Consider the following 27,682-nt stretch of genomic DNA (forward strand, 5'->3'; position numbering starts at 1 on the left):
TATATACTGCTCCTCTCTCTTTTAGAAAAAGGATGAATATATATATATATATGGCTATCAAGTACATGTGATTTGTGGTCACTTGATGTATTTAAATTTTTATCATCTCGTGCCCAAAGGGTTCACCGCTTTTCCCTTTACTTATGGAAAATTTTAAAAACTGCCCCCATTAAAGAAAACAACACGCACTACAACGAAATGGAAATAAATGGAAAGAACAGAACACAGCAGACACAGAAGGCAGGCCCCTAGCCCTTGGCGAAGTGAAGGGCAGGGCCTATCACATCAGATTTTGTGATTTTGGTTACGGTGCATTAGTTTTCTTTCTTTATCCTAATGGATAGTTCTGGGAAGGGGATGCACCCTCAATCATGGAGCTCCCTGCCATTCTGGTCGGAGAGGTCAGTCACCCACCTCTGCTTGCCCCCTGGCACCTGCCTCCCCTGGAGTTTAAGGGAAGGCCAAAGTAGGATGGGCCCAGGCAAGTAAAAGACCTTAGGAAAAATGGCACAGGAGTCAGCCCTCTTTGACTGTTTATTTCTTGGCCTCACATCTCCTCATCGCTGACCCAACCCTCCAGAGAGGGCAGCCTTTCATTGACTTCTTCTTCGCTGCTCAGACCCGCCAACTCCTCAATTCTCACTTTCTTGCGTCCCCATCGCTTCACCTCTCCAGGTTTGTAATGACTGGGGCAAGTGCCCTTGTTCTTAGGGACAAAAGCACCAGAGACAGGTTTCTGTGCCGTGATCCAAAGCTCGTCCTCAGTCGCAACATCCAGCATCTCTAAGCTATCTTCACTGGGTGCTCCTTCCAATGTATCCATTGGCCCTGGCAGACTGGGCTGTTCTGGCGCCTCTCTAGGCTCCAACTTCTCCCGGGTCACCTCACCGACTCCTGGTAGGGTAAAATGCTCACCACATTAATGACTACATAGATCATCACTTACCTTACTTATTGATAAGCTCCCTAGCTGCTCCTTCTTGGGGCAATTTGTCCTTCTCTTCCCCTACAGATTTCTTTAGTGGGGGCAATTTTTAAAATTTAAAATTTAAAACAATGAACCCTTTGGGCACCAGGAGATAAAAATTTAAATATAAGTGATCATAAATTGCATGTGCTTAATTATATACAATATTTAATTTGAAATTAAACTCATCTCCAAGAGTTTTCCCAGACCCATATCATTCACCCTCTTTACAAAAGAGAGAGGTGCAGTATATACCTTTTATACTTTTAAGTAAATTTTGAAAACTATATTTGGGGAAGAGCTGTTCACTCTAGGACACAGTTTACGGCCAACATGATACAAAGTAATTTGACCCAAATTGCAGTTAATTGGATAACATAACTGCCTAATTTGTATTATTGGAAATCTATTGGTACATTTTTTTCCCTCAGGAAGGGGGGCGATTTTAAAATTTAAAAATACATTTTGTACACATTTGGCCAACATCTCATTACGTAGCTTTTTCTATCAATGTTATCTTTTAAATACAGAAATGCCTTTTACATAGTCCATGCTACACCAATAACGTATAAACTGTTTCCTACTTTGTCTAATTTATTATTTGCTCAGTCAGTAACTTGGTTACTAAATTCTTGGAATCTATAAGCAACTTTGGAGACACAGGTAATGTCAAACTTGGCTACGTCTGTACCATTTTCCCCCTCTGGAACAGATCTTTCCTTCTTTTGGCACTGTCTCCCTCTATACTAGCTAATCATCTCAGCATTCACTGGACCCCCTCCATAGGGCATTCAGGACCTGTGTGTTCATCCTTTCATTTCCTCTAGTCCCTGACTGGTCCAATTCACACAGCAGGCAACTTGTCTGAAGAATGGACATTTGAGACAAGACCCCAATCATATTGCTTTTACACCTTTCATCCCTTTCTTGGCCTCAAGCACTTGTTTGAAAATCCTAATACTAAAATTAAACTTATACTTCATGTGGTGAAAGAATGTTTCCCATATTAAAGCTGCCCCAAACTTGAGCAAGGCTCAATGCAAGATTCATGGCCTAACTTTTGAGGTTGCCCATCTCTATCTTGGTGGGGTTTTCTTCTTTATCTTCCCAGAGACACGGCCCCTCACCATAACTGGTTCCCCTGAACTGGGTAAAAAGATGCCTTTTACGTCAGTCTGGCTGGTCAATTGAGACAATACAAAACTTCCAGTTTGAAAACCACACTTTATTTGTGAAGGCGACTAGAAATATCCGATAACTTCTATTTTTAAGCAAAAACAAAAAAACAAACTCTCCTTTCACATTTTTCTTTCTTGTAGGGTTGTTAGTACAAGAAAAAAATGACAAGCTTGGCTATTATGTTGCATTCCTGGACAAATGGAGAATAAACTTGGTATCTGCAAACCAATCAGACCCAATACACTCTCAACACAGGCTGTTTTCCTAAGATCAAGAGAGCTTACCCAAACCCAACTGTGACAAGCTTCTTGCACTGCTTCAATGTAGGAGGTAAGATTTAGTAAACCAAGTGAAAAATTCCCAAGGACTCTGGGAGGATGTGTGATGTCATGCTGGGGTCTCTAAGAAGGGAGAGGGCACAATGATAGGAAAAGCCCAGGCATCTGCCAAGCAAGGGTATCCATCACTGTACCAGCTTTGCTGCCCTCAACACCACAGGCTCTGTCCTACCCACTTACATGAGGATAAACTGTCATCATTTTACAACTGCCTTATTTCATGGACGTTCCATGTTCACTCTACTGCCCCAACTACTCCTGTCCTTAAGAGAAAACACAGGCAGTGCATGAGTATCACACAGCCTATCTTTAGATGGGAGGCCCTGCCCACGCAGGCAGTCAGAGCTGTTTTCTGGAAGGCACCCAGTTTACTGTTACTTCAAACTGAGGAAAGGAAAGTGCTGCTGTAATGATAGCTAGCACCTACTGAAAGGAACAGCTCCCTACTAGAAAGCAGTGATGAAAGCTGTCATAAAATAAACAACCCTACGATGCAAAAAGAATCACAACTCTAATCTATATGTGAGTCACATATTTTACTACTGGATCATATAGCCAGGTTCACCTACATGTTTACGAATACACTAATCCAATCCTCATGCCCTCCTTCCCCAAAATGGAAAGATTAATGCAAATGTCATTTTCAAGGGATATTTCCCAAATCAAAGAAAGAAAACCTGAACTTCTTTCCTCATGTTTCAGTATAGAAAAAGAAGTAATGCTTGGGGTCTTCAGGGTCCCCATGAATAAAAATGAGATTTCTTGGCCAAATGAGAAGTTAGGAGAATTAGCCTTTACGTAGAGACACAGTAAGTGTTGCATTTCACATTGAGCCAAGCGTTCGTCCATGTCTGCACAATTAAGTATACTTCAAATGGCGGCCTTCATAAATATTGACTGTGTAAGGACTCTTTTAGCCTAATAAAATGGGGGGAAAATAGACTGTGGAAAACAAATGAAAACACAGAGCCCGGAGAGGGCCAGGGGTCTTGTTGTGGAGGAAAGACATTAATTCACATCCAAGGAGGAAGAAGAGGACCGCCTTCCTTCCCTTCCCTACACAGAATCACAAACGTTTACAGTGACATACGGACAACAGAGGAGTCAAGGTTACAAGGTGGTGAGCCAGTCTCACAGAAGCATGCCCTCACGGCAATGCAGGGGCTGACTGGTTAATTCCTCCCCACAATGCCATGGGAGAAAACACCTGGGAAATATTCCCCAGTCCTCACTGCAGGAAGCTCCAGTCTCTGCCCAAGTACTTATTACATCATCGGTGGTCCCATATTTGGTTTTGTCATCAAAAGAAGCATTTTTTTTTTATAAAGCACATCAGAATTTAAAAAAAAAAAAATCAAAAATCTCCAATAAGCATGAGGCCACTTCAAATTTTACATAGTTATATGAGGAATGTTTACCTCTCTCTGATTAGTCCAATTTTCCACCATAACTAGATAAGAAATCTTTTAACATAAGTCTCTTCATCCTCACCCTGTAATCTAATCAAGTCCAAGGGAAAGCCAAAATGATTTAATAAAGAAAACAATTTTATGCACTATCTTTCCTTTCTCCTTACATAATTTTCAAGTTTTGGAAAATACTCTTATGTTTCTTAAGTTTGTGATTGAGAGCAGGACAACATTATCTGAGACTAAGGGCCAACCAATCACTGTAACATGCTCCTGTTGCACTGGGGGCAGAGGAGGGGGGATATCTTCCAAGCACCCCAGTTTTCTTCACCAGAAGGTCAGAGGTACATTTGGTTTGTATTATTGCGAGGTCCATTAAGTGATCTGGGTTGTTTTTCCGTCAGTAAGGGCTTTATTTGTTAAAAGGGCATTTATGCTTGACCTCCAAATTTGGCTGACAATTTGCTGATGAGATTCATAACCTTTGGGTTGCTCTGATATTTGGACATGTTCGCGGGGTTCTGTGCCACATCCTGGAACGCCACCATCACCTCTGGGTCCTGCAAACGAAGTTGTAACACCCATTAGAGAGACTGTTCTGCAGTGAACTCATCTCCTGGCCTAAATCCGGCTGCCCTTCATCTGGACGCTAGTCCGTCAGGCTGCGCGCATGAGCCAGCTGGCCACTGTGCCCTCAGACTCATGGGTTCAGTTGTTCTCAAAATTCTCTGCTTCTCTTAAAAGGTCACAAAGAACAAACGATCCTCTAGAAAATGAGCCCAGTTCATCTTTAATTCCAATGGCTGGGCTGAGGGCTCTCCTCCCTTCTCTCCTGTTATCCATCTTGGTTATGGTTGGAATCGAGACCTGCCTCCTCTCTATCATGCCATGCTACCAGGGCAATGTGATAACACAAGACAAGAACAGAAAATCTCAACATTTCCCCCTGGGAGCCAAGACATTCACACTGCAGTTGTTGCTTTGTTCTATTAGCCACTGTTTGTAAAGCTTCTTAAATAACTGTAGCATACATAAGAAACACAAAGAAAAAAGCAAGTGCTCCAAAGCCATGCTAAGTTTAAAAAGGAAGGAGTTTTACAACAAGCCTCCATGACTGTACCCAAGGAGAGAACTGTGCCAACATCCCTCTGATTTTACCAAGGTCATCATTCTTCCCTGCCCTGATCCAGTCCCTCCACACCTCAGGAGACACCTTAGAACGAGGCAATGTGGCAAAGACTTTGTGACAGTCCACTTACTGATGGGCAACAGACCAGGCTGAACTTAAGATAAGACACCTGGACTAGAACCTGCCCTCTGCACACCCAGAGTTACCTTTTTGATCACAAGGAGGCAATGGAGGACAGCACTAGTAACATACTGCGTCTACAAACCCTGAAAGCCATGCTACCCTTTGGTGGTATAGTCAAGTGGGAAAAAGGGGTAGAGGGCTGGGAGGAAGTGTGTAGGAAAAGAACAGCTGTTTTCTTTCATTAAGCCTTATACTATAAACCTGTCTCTCTCCCCCGTGTACAGTGGGGGCTTCATGAGTTCCCTGAATGATCACTTAGCCACTCCACAGGAAAACTGTGATTCCTAGAACAGTTTAATTTGTAACAAAAGCAAATAAAATTGCTTCTACCTACACCTAGTAAGGAAAGAAATCAGCAGATGATGTATTTTTACAAGTCTTACCTGCATGGCTGCAAGCACTTCTGGGTCACTAAGAATCTCATTGAGCCCGGGCATTCCTGCCATCCCAGGCATGGCCCCTCCCATGCCAGGCATGCCTCCAAAGTTCCCAGGCATACCTCCAGGAAAACCTGGAAAATGAAAAAAAAATCACAAATTGGTGACCATGCTTTCACACTATGACTCCCAAGGGCTGGAACATTGGCCTGCTCTTCATGGAACACTCACTGACCAACCACACCCAAGACTGCCACTCAGTGACAATTCCTCCCCACAGTATCTCCCATACTCTTCATCACTGGCTTTTGAGGCCTCTGAGTGCAGCCTAGGCCTGGGGCATCTAACTCCAACAGAAATGGGGCCACTGACCCATACACAAGGATCCCCATGTGCTGCGTACAAATTCAGCTTTAAAATGACATGTTACTTATGCTGTATTGCATTTTTATTTATTTGGCTAAACATTTCCCAATTACATTTTAATGTGGCTCAGGTCATACTCAGGAGGGAGGACCCCTCAGGCTCAACGTGCTGGCCTAGAAAATCAGAACAAGGACAAGAGGCTTTGACTTTCCAAGGAATTCTATTGATCAAAACAGATTTTAGATAGATATTTCTCTGCTCAAGTTTCTACAACAGATATTTGTGTTTAAGACTATACCGCCTAAAGGTAAAATGCTTTAAACATGCTCTTTCCAATGAAGTTTGATTTAAGGATGCTAAGTCTCTTGACATTATCACAGACTTTCTCTGCAACAATTTAACTTTATGCTAGATGTTTCTTTCTTAAAAAAATAATTTAAAAAAATAATTAAAACAGTATTTTTAAATATTGCCTTCACCCACTGAATTCAACTTGACCTATGGATTCAAACTTGGAGCAGCCTTTGATCTCCATCCTTCCTTTGTATTGTGTATTAAGAATTTTACAATCATACAGTCCAAATGACATTTTTCTGTCACTGGAGAAAAAGTTTGCAAGATGGAGAGAGTGCTTATTGTATTTTTTAGCAGCTCCCTGTACCTTAACATTATCCATGAGTACTAAGATACTTTGGTTTGTCTCCCCTTTGCCTTGGAAGTGATTTTGTCATAACCATCACAAATACAGTGTCCCATAATAATAAAAAGTTTCTACAACAGAACATTCATCTTCCATCTTATAATTCAGCAAATTACAACTGAAGTTCCAAGACATCTTTGGTAGCTTTACAGTCCCTATTACAGTAGGTAACAGAGGCTCAGGGAAGCCACAAAGCCTGGTCTGCTGCCTCTACCTTGCACTTCTGCGCTCTTTCCCAGACCAGCTGGAGGGCGGTTCACAGGACACGGCACAACTGCCACTGCTGTTAAGATTACTGACTCACATTTTAAGTATTCCATTAATGCTAACTCCATCACTACTCATCCAAACTGCAGAAAACCAGGGAAATGTCACATGATCTCAATCCACAGAGCTTCAAATGCTTTCTCTTTGAAGTTACGGAAGAAACCTGGCACTAGGGAAACATCAAGGGATTTGGAAGAAAGGAGACCCAAGGTCAAACCCTGGTTGGGCACTGTACTTCCTCCATATCAGCACTGACTTATTGCCTTCCTCCTCTGTACATGAAGGGAAAGAGGTTGCATGATCCAAAGCCCTTTCCAGCTTTGGAGCCTTTGACAGGAGGTCCAGAAGCTGCATCACAAAGCTCCACACCCATAACCTCTCTTGAACTGCCCCTGCCCCCAAGGGTGGAGGACTCAGTGTTTTCATCCTCTCCTGAACTAAAAGCACTCTTCTTTTAGTTCACGTCTACCTGGGTTTCTTGTCCCTACCACGTCCCTCCTTGTCTCTGCCTCTTAGAATCCTTGGCCCAGTCTCAGCCAGCAGTGAATTCATTTAAAGACCCAGCAGAAATACCTGATTCACTTCAAGTCTATCTCTCATCAGAAAAATGAATCTTGGCTATCATTTCAGCTTTCTGGGCATCATTTCTCTCCATTCAAACTAGGTCTCATGTTTCCTCCTTCCCTATCTTGTCTTCCTGGGATGTAAGATTATATAGCTGGCACATATAGTGCCACACATTTGATTTCTTCTCTAGGTCCTATAAGCTTATTCTGAACTCTCCAGTAATACAGGCATAAGAAAATGCCACTGCAGTAACCTGAAGGTTTCTTGGAGTTCATAAAAGTGGTTTTTCAGGGACATTTTCATATTGTTTACTCATTGATCCTGCAGACACAGTAATAGGAATTCAGTTCTTGGAGTCACAAGGCTCTCAGCACTGCCATGAGCTGTGGGATCTGATTTCATCATTACATCTCTCAGGGCACTGATTTCCTCATCTGTCATGTGAGTTAAAGTCAGTTAAGTTAAAGTTAGGAATTTAAAAAGTCTATCACATTTTTACAGAATTAAAGAACAGGAGAGCAGAAAAGGACACAGACATCTTCTGGAAAGAATTAAACAATGTAGATTAATGTTCTTCCATGAGTGGCTAAAAACAAAATCCCCTTCCATAATTCAAAACACTGACATTTTAAATTTTTATCAGGTGTACCTGGAAAAGAGCCAAACTGGGGTCCAGAGGTCCTCCGGGCTTCTTCCTCCTTTGGAAAGGAAAAAAAGAGGCCATCATTCCAGAAGAATCATCTTGTCATTTGTTGCTTGACTCAATGGAGCATGTGAGAGAGCTCAAGGAGCACTCCAGGGCCATTGGCTCTCCCAGTAGAATATCAGTTCCCTAAGGGCTGTATACCCAGGCACCAAGGACAGTTCTTGGCACACACCAGGTGCTAAATTATTGCTTGCTCACAGGTTTTAAAATGCTTCCTAAATTAATGAATGACCTATCAAAGATAGCCAGTATTAAAACACCGGTAAAACCAGAAAAAAAAAAACAAAACCAAATCCAAAGTGAAGCTCATCAATAAACAAGTGGCACTGCTGGGGACTGTTCAAATGAATTTTAAACATAGGCCTGGGCAACAAATATTTGGGGAAACCGATCTGAATGTGCTTCTAAGAGACCTAGGTTTCTTAAGTTCGGTTGTCAGGATCTCTGTGGGCCCTGGCCTCCTTGCACACTCTGGATTGGCTGTTTGTTGTTAAATGATAAACAGGGATTAAGGGAGGAGCATTTAGGAACTAATGTTGCAGTTGTGACCCTAATGATCAAAGTGAAAGAGGAGATGAGGGGAAAAACACCTTCTGGGATGAAAATTTTCAACTGTAATTGGTCAGTTTTGAGGTTTTCTGCTGAATTAAATTATAATCCTATACTACTACCCAGAACAGAGCTGTCTGATGAACAGTGGGCAGAAAAATACTAGGCTGGGCCAAAGAGAACAGTAGCACCCAGTCTGAATTTCATTGTGGTAGGCAGAAATGGCACTTCATGAGGTACAAACAAGCTGCTTCAAGATGAGAACAGGCTTTGCTCTCACTAAAGAGTGGATATAAACTATGCCCACACAGGTCACTAAGTCCCAGCCACACAATCCTGTGCATGTCTATAGAGTACAGACATCCATGACAAGGCCTTGATCTCACGCTCAAAGACTTTACCCTTTGGGCTCGCTCATGTTCCTCCCGAGCCTTCTTCACCCTTTCTAGCCTGTCTTTGATCTCTCGCTCCTCACGCTTTCTTTCATATTTTCGCCGATGTTCGGCAATCTTCTGGGCCTGGAAGAGTGAACAGAAAGAAAACATATATTTTGTCTAAAGTATGAATAAGGAGGAAAAACATTTGGACAACCACTGCCCAAAAACTCTAATTCCTCATCCTCCTTCCGGGCCACCCCCCAAAAATGTTAAGACTGGTCCTGATCAAATACCCTAAAAAATTTGGCATCGCCAATTAAATAATGATTTTATTTGTTGGAAACCTATTTATTACAACAAGGCCAATAATAAAGAAAGACTGATGAAAAGAGGCCCAACTGTAGTAATTTATGAGAATGCTATTACACAGCAGGGAAAAACTGCAGTCAGGAGCTCAAGGCCAACTCACACTCAGAAGAGGAAGAGCACCCTCTTGTGGTCACAGTGATACCTCTATCTTTCAGTGCCCAGAGCAGCAGAGCCTTCCTCAGTTTACCTGGAAGAATTTTCCATCTGGGAGTCACACACATCCCGGCCTTCCTACAGCTAATATCCTGAACCTAATCTGGTTTTGAGGCACATACCAACGTGCTATCAGGGATCATTTTTGGCAGAGTGCACCACCTGCCCCTGGGCTGGGGATCACAGCTGGGTTGCATATCACTCAACTCTTAGGTTATTTCTGCTTTTTCTAATCTTGCTGCATGTAGGTATCTCCCTCCTTCACCCCCATCTCTCCATAGTGATCAGGGCACTACCTGGACCAGCAAAAGTGATGTTATGAGAATATGTCCCAGCCACACGCATCTTCACTTACCCTTGGCTGGACTTCCTTCAGCATGGCACTTGCATCCTCATCGTAGTCCAGTTTGCAAGCCATGGCAAGATCATGGGCCGACTCCTCCCAGTGGCCAAGGAGTCTACAATGGATTTAATAATTGATAATAATAATAATCATTTTCTCTCTGCAATCTCTCCCCCATCCCCCTAAGAGCAGGCTATAGCACCCTCTGGCACCAAAATAAGCCAGGTAGAATCAAAAGCATGGCTTGTCATACTACTGGATGGTCTTGACTTGATTTGGGCTTTAGCTCTCAAAGTAGCATTGTTGCAACTGAGAAGTAAGTGGTGTCATTTCCGGTCTCTGAAGTATGAATGGCTACTGTTTGAAGGAAAAACTGAACAAAAAATATTACTTATTTCAGTTTTTCATAAAAAATATAAAAAAGCCTTCCCTAATTGGAAGAGTCCTAAAAGCTCAACCCAGTTGCAAGTCCTCCACGAGAGTGGGGATCAGGGCACTACCTGACATAACTCGGGAATATTCCTTCCCCATGAGCAAATTTCAGGGACTGATAACGAAAATTGTTATTTTTTATCTTTTTTTTTAATATAATTGGTCTCAGGGTCAGATCTTTATCATGAGCTCTTTCATCTAAGCTTTTCATTATTAGACCCTTAATTAACACTAATGAGCATCTCATCTAGTTATGGGTTAAGCATTAAGACCTGAAACATTCCAGCTGTTAAGAAACAGAAACTCTGAGTCCCAGAGTGGGCTGGGTTAAGACATACAGGGCACCCAAGATGATTAAGAACTCATTTCAGGCACAGCTCAATAAAAATGGTGTGACTATGAAGCCATATGCACCAACATAAACACAATAACTGGAATTTTTGTAATAAAGTTATAGACTAGCAGAAAGGTGGTGCAGATCAGGCCTGGAGTCAGGAAGACTCATCTTCACAATTTCAAATCCAACCCTCAGACACCTACTAGCTGTGTGACCCTGGGCAAGTCAATTCACACTTGCCTCAGTTTCCTCATCTACAAAATGAGCTGGAGAAGGAAATGGCAAACAATTCCAGAGTCTCTGCCAAGAAAACCCCAAAAGAGGCCATGCAAAGTCAGACATAAATGAAATATGGGAGAGTAGAAGCAAATTTTAGGGCACAGGGTAATGCTGCCCACATCCCTGATGATTCTCCCTTCACAATGACTCTTCCTTTCCATCCTTCCCTTTCTCTCCATTCACACAAGCATCCCTACCCAGACCTTCCTCACCATATCCCTCAACTTTTCAGACTCCCTCACTGGTTTCTCTACTCCTACTCTGCTCCTTCCTCTCTACAAGGTAACCCAATTGATGTGCCTAAAGTTCAGGTCGGACCCTGTCACTCCTTTATCAAAGCTTCACTGCTTCCCAATGGAGCCTCTGAGACCAAATCCAAACTCCTCTGCTGGTCACTCAAAGAATTCCACACTCTGGCTCCAGATGCCCTTTCCAGGAAATTCTCCATTCCTGCCCCACACCCATTTTTGGATCACCCACAGTTCTGCTCATTTGGTTTCTTCTATTTTAACTGGAGAAAAAGGAAGAGAAAAGAGTCTAAGACTGACCGTGAGGGGAAAAAATACAACCTCTAGCTTATCAATAAAGAGGGTCTAAATTACAACGGGATCAAGCTTTCTGACAGCACTTCAATCTTCAACTAACCCATCATTTCACTGAGTGCCTTCTTTTTGATCAATACCACTAGGGATACAGACTGCATAGTGCTCACCTTGAAAGAGATGACATTCTCTTAGCTAAGGGAAGAAATCTAACCTCACTATGCTTTGAATCTTCTCTTTCCCCCATCTCACCCTGCTGAAATCCTAACCCACCATCATCCTGATGACTCATTCTTTCTCTGATCACCTAATAAAGACTTCCACTCCCAAATCCCCAAAGAGTAAAATGACCTTTGCCTTCTCTATGGTACTAGCTGTTTGACAGCAACAATTTATATAGCACCTACTATGTGCCAGGCTCCATACTTTATGAGTATTGTATCTCATTGAATCCTGACAACAAGCCTGAGAAGGAAGGGTATAATTATCCCTATTTGCAGATGAGGAAACGGGCAGGCAGCAGATGGTGACTTGCCTGGGATCACCCATCAAGGAAGTGTCTGAGGCTGGATTTGAACTTGTCTCCCTGACTCCAGGCACCCTGGTGTCCATCTGATGCCTGGAGAGTTTCAGTCAATACAACACTTGCAATACCACTCACTCTTCTGCCCTCTGCTCTGCACATGCTGCCCTGCCTTCCTCATGGACTCAGTGCTTAAAGGACCCTTCCATTTTCCCCTGGGGTTCCTCATGATTTCCCCCAGGTACGCCTGCTCTCCATGTGGATTTAGCTGGACAGGGCAGTCAGCGTCAAGTTATTTTTGTAAACTAAGCCACCTGTTTTTTTGCCTCCTTTTCTTGGTTCATATTTCTTATATGGTCAAGGAGGACAGCCTTTTCTATTCCCATCTAACTTCTCAACCTATCAATCCAAAGGAAAGATAAGAGCTTTTCTGTATGCACAGATGTTAATACACTAAAAATGGACTTCCAGAGGAATTGAATCTTGGAAGGGAGAGGAGTCACAAAGCTGATAACCCTTTGACCTTGGAAGTCCTACTACTAAGATCAGACCTCACTACTTAAATCAGTTGAGGAAACTGAACTCAGACTCAATACTGGGGGGTCAACATCTTCACCATCAAAGCAATACCCCTTGATATACCACATTGTAGGTATACAAGGTATAGGGACTGAGCTAATGGATATGACTAGTTTATTGAAAAAAACTCAATCTCCTGAAAGGGGCATAAGATAAATGGCTGAACTCTGATACGTAAGACCCTGGGTGGACTCTGGTTATGCTCAGCCTCTTTCGGCTCACTCCCCCTCTCCTCCCCAGGGATCTGTCCCTTAAGCACTGAGGCCACTCCCAGTCTAGAGACCCCCTCTCTCACCTGTGGGCTTTCCCTCGCCATTTGTAGGGCTGCGCGGAGTCCGGGTTTATTTCAATTGCTCTGTCACAATCTCTAATAGCAGCATTGGGCTTTTGCAGTTTTATAAAGATACTAAAAAGAGACATATGGCATTATAAAGCTTTCTTTTTAGATGAAACTTATAGACATTTACAAAAACAATTTCACAAAAGCTTGACACAATGGTCCCTATGGTGAGAGGAAAACTAAGGTAACAGAATCCCATTTGGGACCTTCTCCCCCCCAATCCAAATGACCCACAAACTAGAGGGGGGGTGGGGCATCAAGGCACGTGCCACCTTTACCTCCTAGGGCTCCTTACCTGGCTCTCTTAGCATATAAAATGGCCAAACGAGGATTCAGTTTGATGGCCTCGGTAAGTAACTGAATGGCGGTCTGAAGATCACCTAAAATAATAATCAAAGGGAAAAGCAAAAAACAAATATAAAACCACTTGTGTAATATTCATTTACTCAATATTTTCCAAAGAACATTAAGAACAGGCATCTCTATTCTTCTCATGCCCAGCAAAAGGCCAGTGGTTAGATAAGTGCACAAAATGACTTATTAGAAAAGGAGACATGTCTGCTTCAGCCTCTCCTGAACTGCAAATGCCCAGGAAGGAAATGAAGTGTTAAATCTGAAATACTCATGGGGTCAATACTTGTTATTTTCTCAATATTGTATCCTTCTCCTTTATCAAAAAGGCTGCTGGAGACTTGTCAGATACCCCATTATTAAGAGAATCTAGGAAAAGACCAGCATTGCTACAACCACCTGGGTCTGGACAAGGGCAAAGCAGCAGGAGTGAAGATGGAAAACAGAATCTCTGCTGGAGAGGAGAGGTGGAAGCCTGGGGAGATCAGGAAAGCCCCACACCAAGGATGCTTGCAGGTCCTCAGCCAAGGAGAGCCCTACCACTTTCTGGGTTAAGATACTTTCCACACACAGTATTTTCTCCCTCTGGTGCCTCTAGAGTCATTCACAGATCTTTCTCAAAGGTTCTGGGAGGGAATAAGACCAGACCCTTTTCCTTCAGTGTATCTACATGTGCCTATGGCAGGTACCTCTTGACTTTCATGGTCATTGTGGGAGGATCAGAGAAGCCCCCACTACTCACCACTATTGAGGGCGTCAATGGCCGCCACTTTCTTTTCATTAGCCTGATCCATCATCTCATCTGTTATCTAGAGAAAGATTGAGAGTACCAATTAAATCTGATCTGGAGGAGGGAAGGAGTAAGAGGGGCAAGAGGAAAATCCTGTAGGCAAGGGAAGCAGTGCTCAAAGCTGACACTGCCACCCCCGGTCCCTCTCCCCTGCCCCCAACGCATATACCTGTTTCCCCCCCCACTCTGGGCCCTGTCCTTCCAGTTAGGATATCGCTCCCTCCTTTGCTCTTTCTTCTAGCTGACCTCTACATCCAGAAAAAGACGTCCTGCCCCACCTGCCCCAACTTCTACTTTCATTTCAGCCAGACTCACAGAACAATATAGATAGAACCCTAATACAGCTGTCCTCAGCCCCAAACTTCCTCCTGGGCCTCACTGACAACACGCATGCCCTGATTTGACCACACAGTCTGACTTTAACCATAGCACAGGCCCTCAGACTCAATACAGCCACTGCCCCCAGATTTGATTCCCATATTTAAACAGGTATGTCCTTGTATTCAATCACAATCACATCAACTGTTTAACCCAAGACAGGACCACAATACCTAACTAGTCATCTTGACCAGAAAGGACAATGGTTAGCCCAACAGAAAGCAGCACGACTAGAATGTTGGCCCATCAAACAGGAGAAGGGGGCCCTCCCGTGTTATTTAATTCCTTAACAAACCCCTCCTCCCTTTTTAATATTCACAATTCCTGTTGTATAATCAGAAACATTACACTATAAACTTGCCTGTGTAGTCTTACTAAGTTGCTGGTTCCTCTTGGAACCTAGTCCGATTTTAAGGGGTGTCAGTAATAAATGGCTACACTTGGATTAGAGGTGGTCTGACTGAACTATTTGAGACAACTCCCACAACACACCATGAAACCGCAGCAATACTGCTTCAAATCCTTCTACAAAGGGAGGGAAGTGAGAATCCAAACTTAAACATGCACACATCATTTCTGCCCGTGAAAAAAATCATGACTGAGTGACAAAAGTAAAGGCACCTTCTGCAAGTGTAGACATTTTATGAGCAGAGAATAAATTTCCGTATCATTTGCCCAAGATTGGCCTTCTGTTCAGTGCTTTATTTTCCCCACCAGGACTTTTTTTTTTTTAAATATGCTCATTAGTATTCAAGTCTTTCTCCTTATGATGTTAAAAAGAACAAAATCTAATGAAAAGTACCTTCTCCAATAGCCTTTTTTCCTCTTAATAGGTTTCAGGGCATGTTCTTCTTATAAAGATCTTTTTTGACCCACCTCAAAATGCTGTAAATTTGTAGTATATTTAATTCACGTTATGCTGTATGAAATTCTGCAAGCTTCCTTGGTTGGCTCATCATTTATATGCTCCCTCTGGACAGGCATGCCAGTCTCTGACTTCCAAGACCACATCTCCTACTGCCTACTGGACATGCCAACTAGATGTCCCAGAAACACTTCAACCCCAGCATGTACAAAACAGAGCTCGATGTGGTTTTCTTCCACACCCTTGTTTCATCAAGGTAAAGCACCCCTCTCTACCAGGCATTCATTCATAACCATGGTACAATCCTCCACTCCTCATTCCCCTGCATCCTAACGCAGCCCAAATTGGGCTGCCAAATCTTGCCCAATTTTCCACCTCCACAACACCTTGTGAATCTGCCCCCTTCTCTCTACTCCCACAGCCACCATTTTAGCTCAGGCTCAATGGCATCCACTCACCTGGAGATTGTAATGATCCCCTAACTGGTTTCCCATTCTTCATGTCTCTCCCTACTCTAGTCTACCCAACACACAGCTGGCAAAATGACTTCCCTCAAGTAGCAGACGTGACCACATCACTTCCTAAACTCCCAAGGGCTCCCAGTCATCTCCAGAACAAAATGACAAATTCCTCTGCTCAACTGTTAAGAGTCATTAGAGCAGGGCCCCCACCTCCCTTCCCAGCCTAATTCTATACTACTCCACCCTCTACAGTCAGTCTGTACAGTCAAACTGTCTTCTCTGTTCTTCACATACATTACTCCATGATTCTATACTGGCTGTCACAAAGGCGTTGGTGTATTTCCCAGTCCCTCCACCTCAAGGAATCCAAAAGTTCCAGCCGTTCCACAAGAGGCCTTTCTAGCCCTTCTCTCTCTCCTGATAGCACAGGCATTATCTCACCTTTGATTCTTGTCTCCCAGCACAATAGGCACTTAATGATCATTCTAGAGAGAAGAGGGGCAGTGGCAGTCCCACCCACAGAACTTCAAGCAGGGCCCAAGCTTCAAGGCAGAAGAAAAGGACAGGTCTTGAACTCACCTCAGCAGTCTCATCTCCCATTTCCTGAGGGGAATCGGTATCTGCTTCAATCACTCCTTCATTATCAATCTCTGCAGGGGGCAGAGAAAACACCTGTCTCTTAGCAATCTGGAGACTGCAAGGCATCCCATTCTTCTACCCCACCCCCCCAGTGTATCACGTGACCAGCCTCCCTCACCTACGTCACTCTCCTCACTCTCGAGCTCTTCTAGTTTGGGGGATTCTTCCGGTTTCTTACTTTCAGTCTTTTCCTCCTGACAAAAGAAGGGTCAACAAAGTCAGGCTTTACTCAGTACTGTTAGAACTCACAGCTCACCCATAGCACTCAGGGTAGGCACTGGGAGGCAGGGGAAATACTTCATATGGTCCTTCATATGCTGCTCATTCACTCAGAAGAATAAGTGGCATTAAGATAGGAGCTCACTCCTTTCTGAAGACCCTCCTTCCTTAGTTCCAAAAGGCTCGATGACTTTGGTTTAACAAGCCCAGGATTTAACACACGGCTCAGAAATTATCCACAAGCTACGAAGCTATCATGTATTGTCTCATGGAATAAGCTCTCTGTCAAGTGGTCAGCATAGGCATCGTGCACAATAGCTAGTTCCTAAAAGCTTATTTTCTCTCTCACGAATGTCAAAAGTTGTAATTCTTCAAAACAGATATTTTTCTCATCTTAAAAAAGTGACAGTAGATACAATGGGGCTGGCTACTTCAGGAATTCAAGTGAAGGAGAGATAAACAGATCTCACAGAAACCCAAAGAAAGGGTGGAATAGAAGGAAGCTGAGCTTCTGTCCACAATTCCTCCAAACCCAGCTAGAAAATGCACCAGAATGAATGCTAATGGAGAAATCCCCCAAAAGTTGCTGTCAGTTCTTTGTCTGGCCCAGGTTGGCAAAGGGAGACAGATGCCAACAGTGTCAGGCAGGAGTGCCTGGTACACAAAAAGGTTATGCATCAGCACAAAAGGAGATCTCAGACTCGGGCACCTTCAGGCCCATGCCAGGCCACTGCAACAGGGCAGGTGTCAGCTGGCATCTCTGCTGCCCTTTACCCAGTCCCAAGACAGAGTAAGAAGGGAAGTGGCACTGCTGGGCTGAGAGGCCCTGGGCAGCTTATTGAGAAGGGGTGAAGTTCAGAAGTTGCTGCTGCTGCCACCAGCAATAACATTAATGTGGCTCAGACCCCAAGCTCAGAGCAAGATCTCACTTCCAGCTTCTAGCCAAGGATGCAGGGGAACAACCAGAGCGAGAAACCCAGACCAAAGAGGAGTCTACAATTCTGCTGCTCTGAACCCCCAGGGTTTCTCTGCTGTCTAACAGGAGCCAAGTCCAGCAGCATCTGGTTTGCAGAGCACTCAGACTGCCCTGGTCAGACCACTCTGGGAGCACCGATAGCTTATAGGTCCCCAGCCTGAGCTGTGCCCAAGACCCTGAAACAACATGACATTCAATACAGAACGCAGCAACCAGGCCAGAGCTTCCCTTCAGAACTGGGCAGAGCCCACCCAAATCTCTAGTCAGGGAGGAGGCCAGGAGGACAGACCACAAATAAAAGGATCCCACCCTGATGAGCTTTTCTAACAGCATAGGGAAGCTCAAGACACAAACCCACAGGGAGAGAATGACTCCACAACATCTACAAGCAAAGTACCAGAGAAAAATACAGCCTGGGCACAAACTCAACCAGAATGTCCTGGAAGAGATGAAGGAGTTTTTCTTAAAAAAGGAAAATGTAAAGTATCTCATAGTAAAAGCCACCAATCTAGAAAACAAATTCAGAAAAATTTAATTATCATTGGATTATCTGAACACCATAACCAAAAAGACTAGATATTCTAATTCAAGAAATCTTTAAAGAAAACTGCCCAGAAAACTTATATGAACTGATGCAAAGTACAACTAGCAGAATCAGCCAATGTATACAGTGATAGCAACATTGTAATGATGACCAACTATGAAAGATGAAGCTATTCGGATCAGAACAATGATCCAAGATCCAAAAGATCCATGATAAAAAATGCTACCCATCTCCAGAGGGACAACTGATGGACCTGTGAGTGCAGAGTGAAGCAGAGTTTTTGTTTGGTTGGTTTTTTTTTTTTTGGCAACACGGCTACTATAGAATTGTTTTGCATGACTTTGCACGTATAACTTGATATATCACTTGCTTTATCAAAGGGGTGGGGAAGGAGCTGGAGGGAAATAATTTTGAACTCAAAATTTTTTTTAAAAATGCATGAAAAAGACAACTGCCCAGACCTCTTAGAACCAAAGAACAAAGTTAAAAAAAAAAAAAAGAATCTACCAATCATGTCCTCAAAGAAACTTTCAGGAACTTCACTGCCAAAGTCTAAGGCAAAGACAAATTAATGCAAACAGCCGGAAAGAAAGAATTCAGGAATAGAGGATCCCAGTCAAGAGTGTATGAGATAACCTGGAACACAACATTCTAAAAGGCAAAGAAGAGGGGCACACAGCTAAGAACTGACCCAGCAAAGCTGAGTGTAATGTCGCAGGGGAAAACCTGGATCGGAAAAAAAAAGGACTCCCAAGTGTTCATGATGGAAAGACCAGAACTGCAAAGAAACTGTGAGATTTAAATACAGGAGAGGAGGAACATGAAAAGGTAAACACAAGTGAACTTAAAAGACAAAGGACTTAAACAAGGACAAACACCTTCCATTCAAACATGGGAAGGGGATACATGAGCTCCTGTGAACCCCATCATCATCAGGAGTCACAGAAGGAGCCCAGTGAGTCACAGTCTATGAGTGGTTCTGTTATGCCTTGATCTTAAGCAAAGAATGGAAAATGAGGGGAAGAGAAATACACTCTGAAGGAAAGGGAGGTTAGAAGGGTGCGTTACATAAGTGACAGCTGTACAAAACAGAAGTGGGGTGGGGGTAGCAAGGCCTGACACCTGAACCTGTCAGTTGAACTGGTTTGAAAGAAGTAATACATATTCACACATAAACCACACACATACCCAAAGAGTTGAGCAAAGAAATACACTTCACTCAACAGGGAAACAAGAGGGAAAGAGAATGGAATTAAAGGGAAGGTAGATTGGGGGGGGGGGGGGAGGAGAGAGAATGTGAGAGGGATGAGTCCTAAGCAAATAAACTCTAAGGATGCCCAAAAATACTTAAGCTTTTTGAGGTACTGATCTGGATGTCCGTAAATTGGAGAAGGGATAAACAAGGTATGATCTATAAGTATGATAGAATAGTAACTACTGTGCTGAACTCTTAAGCAGCATAATGACCAACCAGGATTCCAGAAGACTAACAATGAAATAGCTTACCCGCTCTGACAGACAGAAGTGAAGAACTGAGAACATGAAATGAGACAAACAGGATGAGGCCAATGCAGAAATTTGTTGTGACTAACGATACATATGTGCAATGAGTTCTGTGTTTCTTGTGTTCTCAATTGGGGGGGAGGGAAGAGATCTTGGCTGAATACAACATTTTTTTTTTTTCCTTTTTTTTTTTTTATTAATTTTTTTATTTTTTTTAATGTTTAACAATCACTGCCATACAATTGCGATTTTATCCCTCCCCACCCACCCCCCACAACCTCCCTCCCTCCCCACGACTGCATACAATTCTGTATAGATTCTACATATACTTTCCTATTGAGTATATTTTCACTATCGTCATGCTATGTAGTCAGACTAAGATAAATGAAAGAATCCGTATAACAAATCAGAACATGATACACAAACAGATACACATACACAAACATGATCTGCTACATTATGTGAGTGACTTCCATATTTCTCTCTCTGAGTGTGGAAGGCTTTTTGCCTTGAGGTCCACCATTGGGATTTTTTTTTTTTCAGAAGTTCTTGTGTTATTACAAAAATCTAAGTCTACCAGAAAAAACTCTCACACACTGTGGTTGTTGCTGTGCATAAAGTTCTCCTGGTTCTGCTCCTTTCACTCAGCATCAGGTCATATAAGTCCTTCCAGGCCTCTCTGAAGTCTTCTTGTTCATCATTTCTTATGGCACAATAGTACTCCATTACATTCATATACCATAATTTATTCAGCCATTCCCCAATTGATGGACATCCCCTTGACTTCCAGTTTTTGGCAACTACATAGAGTGCTGCTATAAATATTTTTGTACATGTGGGACCCTTTCCCATTTTTATGATCTCTTGGGGATATAGTCCTAGTAGCGATATTGCTGGGTCAAAGGGTATGCACATTTTTGTAGCCCTTTGGGCATAGTTCCAAATTGCTCTCCAGAATGGTTGGATGCGCTCACAGCTCCACCAACAATGAATTAGTGTTCCAACTCTCCCACATCCTCTCCAGCATTTATCATTTTCTTGTTCTGTCATGTTTGCCAATCTTATAGGTGTGATGTGGTACCTCAGAGTTGTTTTGATTTGCATCTCTCTAACCAATAGTGATTTAGAGCATTTTTTCATATGATTATAGATAGCTTTAATTTCTTCCTCTGAAAATTGCCTGTTCATATCCTTTGACCATTTATCAATTGGGGAATGACTTGTATGATTATACATTTGGGTCAGTTCTCTATATATTCTAGAAATGAGGCCTTTATCCCCGAGCTTAGCTGTAAAAATTTTTTCCCAATTTACTACATCCCTCCGGATTTTGGTTGCATTGGGTTTGGTTGTGCAAAAACTTCTCAGTTTAATGTACTCAAAGTTATCCATTTTGCATTTCATAATGCATTCTATCTCTTCTTTAGTAAAGAATTCTTCCCTTCTCCATAGATCTGATAAATACACTATTCCTTGCTTCTCCAGTTTATTCATGGTATCAATCTTTATACCTAAATCATGTACCCATTTGGACTTTATTCTTGTGTACGGTGTCAGGTATGGGTCTATGCCTAATTTCCGCCACACTGTTATCCAGTTTTCCCAGCTGAATACAACATTTTTTAAAGTGAAAATAAATCAACAGCAAAAAAAGAAAGACAAAGTAAGCAGCACTCAACAATGATTAAATAAGAATTAATATCTACTTACCTTGATTTTTTCTTCTGATTTTGCTTTATGTGGAGCAGGTGGGATTTTACCACCCATACTGGGAGAAGAAAAGAAAAAAAAGGAGAATTTTAACCAAAGTACTCGTTAAATATCTTAACACAAATAGCTTGTACTACATGCCATTATAGCTGATAACAAACAGCTACACACTGGGAAAGAACTGGAGGCCTGGGAGGAATCACAGCCAGATGGGACAGCTCGGAAAGTCACATGGTGAATGTTTGCATACTTGAAAAGCAAGCTGTGCAAAAAGATTCCAAGTTTCATGTATAACCATCATTTTTTATTCTACTATGCATATGGCAGCATTCATTTTAGTTGGCATTTTGTTAATGCCATAAAAAACCTTTCACAATTATCGGTGGGTTACTCTGGCAGAAATACACACCGAGTAAAGCCTAAACTAAATGAAACACATAAACTATACACATTTAGCTTTTTCCTAATTAGCCACAGTGAAGCAAAAAGCTACCACCATCTCCCCAACACTTTCTAGCCTTATTGCTGACGTATCTAAAACAGACTAATAAATGACTTTTGGCAGGACAGCTCTGTGGGCCAAATCAAACGCACACAACAGCTGCCAAGGGTCCGAGGTGGGTGAATCTCTCTGACTCCAGGCCCAGGGTTCTGTGCACTATGGTACCGCTGAGCTGCTCCAAGGTCATAGAAGGTTCCCCAACTGTCTTCCCCTTACCCTCCGAATACTTTTCTCCCCTGATTGACCATTTCATTCTTTCTTCATCCCATTTCTTTCTGTATAACTACATTTGTGACTCGTCCCACCCCTCCAACAAGTGGGCCATGCTAAAAAGATGGCTGAATTTGGAGCCCACAGGCTCAGGGAAGAGTTAGGGGATGGCTGCTATGAAGGCGAAGGGAGCCCCAGCTACCTTTTATCTTGGCCAATCTCTTTAATTTACAGATGAGCCAACTGAGCCCTAGGAGGCTATCCAGGACTTCCCAAGAACACACAGTGCTAAGTAGTAAACTCCAGATTTGAACCCAGGTCCTTGCCATGTGGCCCTGGGCTGCTGAGCCTTCTACTTCATCTATAAGACAGGAAGAAGTTTAACCCATTATCTATACATTATATGATTTTTTGAGGTTCAAAGAAGACAAAATGCTTTATACATCTTAAATATTACATAAAAGGTCAGGTTTTCTATTTCTAGCATCCAAAGTCCTTCCGATGACATCACAAAGGGCATCTTGTATGCTTAAAATTCATGCCAAGACAGTCAGACCTCCGGTGAGTGCTATGAAGTTACTTCCCTCCGTGAAGCCCTCCCTGGTTTGTAACCAACCCAGCCACCAGCGGAAGGGATTGTGCCCTTCTGGCAGACGTCACTCTCTGAGAACTTTCTGGATGTTTCCTGGGCAAGGGCATCTAGTCAAGATTAGTCATTTATCTGTTTCTTATCTCTTATTAAACTAAGCCCTGCTGTGGAGGGAAAGGGTTGTGTCAACCTAAAAGCATCACACAAGTTACTTGCATTTCACTTCTCAATGCCCTGAGTTAGTAGTATTTTTTGTTTTTAATGCTGCCTTTATTTTCATGCATCCCTCTCTCTCCTTTCCAGAGATCCATCCTTTGTAACAAAGAATAACAAAGGAAGGGGGCAGGGAACGTCAGCAAAGCAAAACCCCTAATGTCTCCTGACAGTCCATGCCCATGCAGAGCTCTCCAGAGAAGGAAGAGGTCATGTCAGCCACACAATGTGTTTTCTCCACTTTTTTGGAGGTCCAATGCCAGTGAACCTTTACTAAATGCCTGCTGTGGCCTAAGTGAGGTAACTCAGAAATATCTATTTGTTGAATCGTAGCAGCCAGGAATCATCACTCATGGACGATGGCAGGTAAAGGTGGGAGACAGGGACCAGTACACCAAGTGGGTAGGATGTCAATCATCATTCACTCATGATCAGATGATTCATCTGAAGGAAGGATTTCATCTGTGATCTGACCCCAGCCATGGACAGTGGCCTGATCACTCCTGAGTGCACAGCGCCTTCAGAGGAGGAGTACTATTTATTTTGTTACCATCAGCTCGTAACAACAAGCAGTGCACACAGCTGGCGCTTCATAAACGCTTGTGAAAATGACAAAAATAAAGTGGGGGGTTGTTAGTCAGATGCCTCCAGTGATTTCATCTCAAAGACCCCATCAATGTGACTTGTTCCCGGGCCTCCTTCCACTAGGTACCATCTCCTTCTGGTCCTGGCTCAGCAAACTGTGTTCAAAGCCAATGCCACAGATGAGAGAGACAGACATAGGAGGCAAGTCAAATGGCCATCACCTTTCCCTGGGGCTCTGATGGTGACAGATGATGGACGTCCCACTTCCTGAACTAGCTACTACTTCCAGCCTCCCTGCCCTAGCCATCACTGGAGAGAAAGATGCCCCTTCCTCACCACCAGCAGCAATAATCTAAGGTCTATGTGGTAGCACTCTCCTCGTGGAGGAAGGGGCAGATACCCACAGCAACCCCAATTCATAAGATAGGGGAGTCAGCCCAGATGAAGCAGCAGGACACCCTGGGAGAGACAAGAGGTAGCAGCAGGGGCCAGGCTAGGCCCCCCCAAACCATCATCTCCTCTCAGATCCTGATGGAGACAAGCCCAGGAGCCTGAGCCAAGAAATATGCGAATGGTCATGCTACCAGCCCAGTGCCCTCTGCCATGATCCTGGGAAGCCACCCCATAGGGTCTGCACCTGGGAACAGCTCTTTCTTGCAGTGCCTGCAGCCACAGCTCCAGAAGCAGAAAGAAGAGTTCTTATTACCAAAGTCCTTAGCCAAGGCCAACAGTCCCTCATCAAAAAATGATGTTTGATAAAGAAAAGGGTCTGATCATCTCTCTGCTTTGCCCCAGCACCCTGACCATGGGCGGTGCCCATGTGACTGGCAGCTGAACTCTTCCCCATGAGTCACTTCTCCTATGAGAATGGGAGCTCTCTCAGGGCTGTTCCTGTTCTATGTTGCTGTATCCCCAACACTCAGCACAGTGAGTGATTTTTACACAGTAGACCCACAGCAGAGAGCGGCATAATAATAACACAAAGACATACGAAGAGGTGAGAACTGACCTAGTCAAGCAGTAGGGTTGGGCAGTGAGTGGGCCTTGGGGTAGTGAGGAATAGGAGATGATATTTTGGATAAGGTTGAAGGTGAAAAGGAAGAGAGCTCAAGGTGTCCGGAAGTCAAGGTAAGGTCTCTTGAGGGTGATGGAAACACGAGTGTGTTCTGTGTATAAGCAACAAGAAAAATGTTCATAAAAAAGAGCATGCTGGACGGTGCAGATTCCTGGAGGGAGGGGAAGGATCACCTGCTTCTCAGAGCTGGAAACAAAGGATGAAAAGGAAGGAGTGAACAGATGACAAGGGAAAACAGGCTCCCAGGCCCTGGGAGAAGACGGCCTCTGCCAGTGACAGCCCTATCCTGTTGGGAAGAGAACAGCAAAGCAAGAGGAAAAGGAAGAAAGTGAGGCGAGCAGCCCTTCTGCTGGAGGTGCTCATCCACGCGGGAGGCCTGACCAAACTGGTGAATGAATGAATAGAACACTCACAACGTATTCTAAGGAAGGAAGGGATGGTTTCCAAGAAACCTGGGAAAACCTGTGGGAACCAACACCCAAGGAAGAGTGGAACCAGGAAAAATGAAGGCCAACACGTGAATGATGGAAGGATACCTAGCGCATGTACTGACCACGCACAATCTTAGAGGCTAACTCTGGGAGTACCCCCTCCCCCCCACTCGGTATGGCAGACTGTGACCTGCATATGATTCTGGGCACGGTCAGCCTGAGAATTTGTTTTGCTCATAGGCTAAAAGGGCTTTATTTTTCCTTTTTTTCCTCTGTTTGGGGATGGAAAGGGTGGGTGGGAAGGAGAGAAAATGAATGCTTTTGAATTTTAAAAAAAAAAGCATGTATTTTCATGTATTTTGGGGTGAAATGAGTAAAGAGGGGTTTTGAAATGCAGAGTAGGGGAAAAGAAACTACTGAATGCTCTGACACTAAAAATGAGATCACAGGCCAATCCCTTAATTGCTCTGTACCTCAGTTTCCTCATCTGCAAAAGTGGTAATACCTATAAAACACCCACTCCCAAGATTGTTTAAGGATTAAATGAGATATCCTTAAAGTATTCAACAAACCTTAAATGCTACCTAAATGCTAACAGTAATATTATCACTGCAAGGTTATCTGCTGAATGGGAAGGGGGGATGGGGTTTAAGGGAGTGAGAAGTACCAAAAATTAAATACGGGAATAAACGCAGTGCCAGGCTGCACCGAGGGTTCAGCTGAAGTGCCCAGGTAGAAAGAACAGTGAAGCTCAGAACGAAGTGGAGAAGGCAAGTAAGACATGCCAGACTGGGTAGGACATTCCTGCTCATGTATACCACCTCAGGGCTCCCTCACATGCCCAGCTGCTACTTTTCTTCCTCTCCAGGCTCCCTGAGCCTTGCACCCTCTACTCCCAGCCAAGATGTCCCTCCCTTAGACTGGCCCCTTCCTCTCAAAACTTCCATCTCAAGAATGCCATGAGCGCTCCATGAGGACTCTCCCCCTTTCTGCTCCCTTTTGTGGGAAATCTTTCCCTAATGGAATATAAGCTCCTAGAGGCCAGGGTCTGTATTTTTTCTGCTATCATTTGTATTTCCGGTGATTAAGGCTCTTTCATTGGAAACCAGCTTTAATCACTCTCTCTCAGATAAAATAATTACCCATGAGGCACAGTTGACCAAGTGACTTCCTCCAGAGAAGATCTAACCAGGTCACATATTTACCCAAACCCCCTAATACTCTGAAAGAACCCACATCAATTCTTCCTAGAGACAACAATGGTATAATTGAGGGAGGGGCAGAGAGGGGAAGAGAAACAGGAGATCAAGTGCTGACTTTGGAGCCAGAAGGACCTGGCTGTGTGTGGGGGACTCTAGAAAAGGTTCAGGCCTGCATTAAAACACTCATTTGAGGGTTTCCTTTATTAATGAAATCAAAGATCCAGTCCCTATCTTCATGACGTAAGATTATCCAGCATATAGAAAATGTTTTTTTTTTTAAGGAACTGGTTCCCTTGAAATAACACAGGCCTCCTCCCCCAAGGCTGTCTCTGGACTGAGGAGCACCAACAAACTGCTATCAGCATTACGCACAGACTTGCCTTAATTGATGCGCCACAACAATCTTCAAGCTTGGTTAGACCTGCTGATGCCTGACACATGTCAACGGCCACTATGTCCAGGTCTCAGGATCTTTCCTCAAATCCTCCTTTCTTCCCAACTCTCCCAACATCCTTATACTCTCTGTACACACCCAATTCATCTACTAATCCATCTCTTCTGAGTTATGGCAATGACCTGCGTACTGTCCACATCATCTGCCAAAAGACATTTTTCTAAAGCTCAAGTAGGACCATACAATCCCCACTTCAAACTAGTGGTTCCCTGTAACTTAGAATCCAATATAAAGTATTCTTTCACCACTTAAAGACCTTTGTAACAAAGTAACTGGCAGCCTTTCAATGCCTCTTCTGTGCCTCCCCTGCACACCCTCTACAATGCAGCTCCTCTGGGTTACTGGCACTCAATTGCTGACTCCTCGCCTTTGCCTGTCTTGGCATGCTTCCTGTAAAACTCAGCTCAAATTCTACCTTATTCAAATAGTGGAATTTTCATGTCATTTTCCTGGTCTCCACCCCCCAGTGCCTTCCCTCAGAGCTCACCTCTCATTCACTCTCTCTTGTATCTATGTACATTGTTATTTCCATGTAATATCCTCATTGGACTTTCTGGAGAAGGAACCAGGTTTCTGCCTTTCTTTTTATCCTCAGTCTAGTGCCTGGCACCCAGTCAATGCTGAACATGTGCTTGTTGATCAGCTACTAGAAATGAAGCCAGAATCCACAGGAACTGCTTGAACAGGCAACAAAAGGATTTGGTTTTATTGAACACTCAAAAGCAACAAGGATATTTCACAGGACATTTGTGGTCGTCATATGTGGCAGCGCTAATAAGAGGGGTGTGCAAAACGGTCACCATGACAACCAAGGTAGCTTGTGTGCCAACATCAGCTGCAGAAGACTAAGAGGTAAAAAAATTCTAATACTTCAGGACACTGCACAAGGTGAGATAGGTGAGGATCAGGAGAAGCCCAAAGGAAAGTATGGCTTAAGGAGAAAAGAAATGAGAGATAGTCAAAGCTATACAATC

At 43.5% G+C, this 27,682-nt stretch overlaps 1 protein-coding gene across 1 annotated transcript in view; it reads right to left on the bottom strand.

Moving 5' to 3' along the window:
- Nucleotides 1-2,171: 2,171 nt before the first annotated feature.
- ST13 (ST13 Hsp70 interacting protein) overlaps nt 2,172-27,682 on the bottom strand; it is a 29,805-nt gene continuing 4,294 nt past the window's right edge. Inside the window, exons 2-12 of the mRNA XM_072656240.1 lie at nt 21,448-21,505; nt 16,614-16,689; nt 16,436-16,506; nt 14,105-14,171; nt 13,307-13,391; nt 12,967-13,077; nt 9,992-10,094; nt 9,139-9,255; nt 8,132-8,180; nt 5,589-5,716; nt 2,172-4,453 (exon numbers count right to left, since the gene is read on the bottom strand). Of these exons, the coding sequence (XP_072512341.1) occupies nt 4,325-4,453; nt 5,589-5,716; nt 8,132-8,180; nt 9,139-9,255; nt 9,992-10,094; nt 12,967-13,077; nt 13,307-13,391; nt 14,105-14,171; nt 16,436-16,506; nt 16,614-16,689; nt 21,448-21,505 (994 nt within the window). The 3' untranslated portion in view covers nt 2,172-4,324. The remainder of the gene's footprint in view (nt 4,454-5,588; nt 5,717-8,131; nt 8,181-9,138; nt 9,256-9,991; nt 10,095-12,966; nt 13,078-13,306; nt 13,392-14,104; nt 14,172-16,435; nt 16,507-16,613; nt 16,690-21,447; nt 21,506-27,682) is intronic.

This window comes from Notamacropus eugenii, chromosome 3, assembly GCF_028372415.1.
Source record: "Notamacropus eugenii isolate mMacEug1 chromosome 3, mMacEug1.pri_v2, whole genome shotgun sequence".
Taxonomy (NCBI): Eukaryota; Metazoa; Chordata; class Mammalia; order Diprotodontia; family Macropodidae; genus Notamacropus; species Notamacropus eugenii.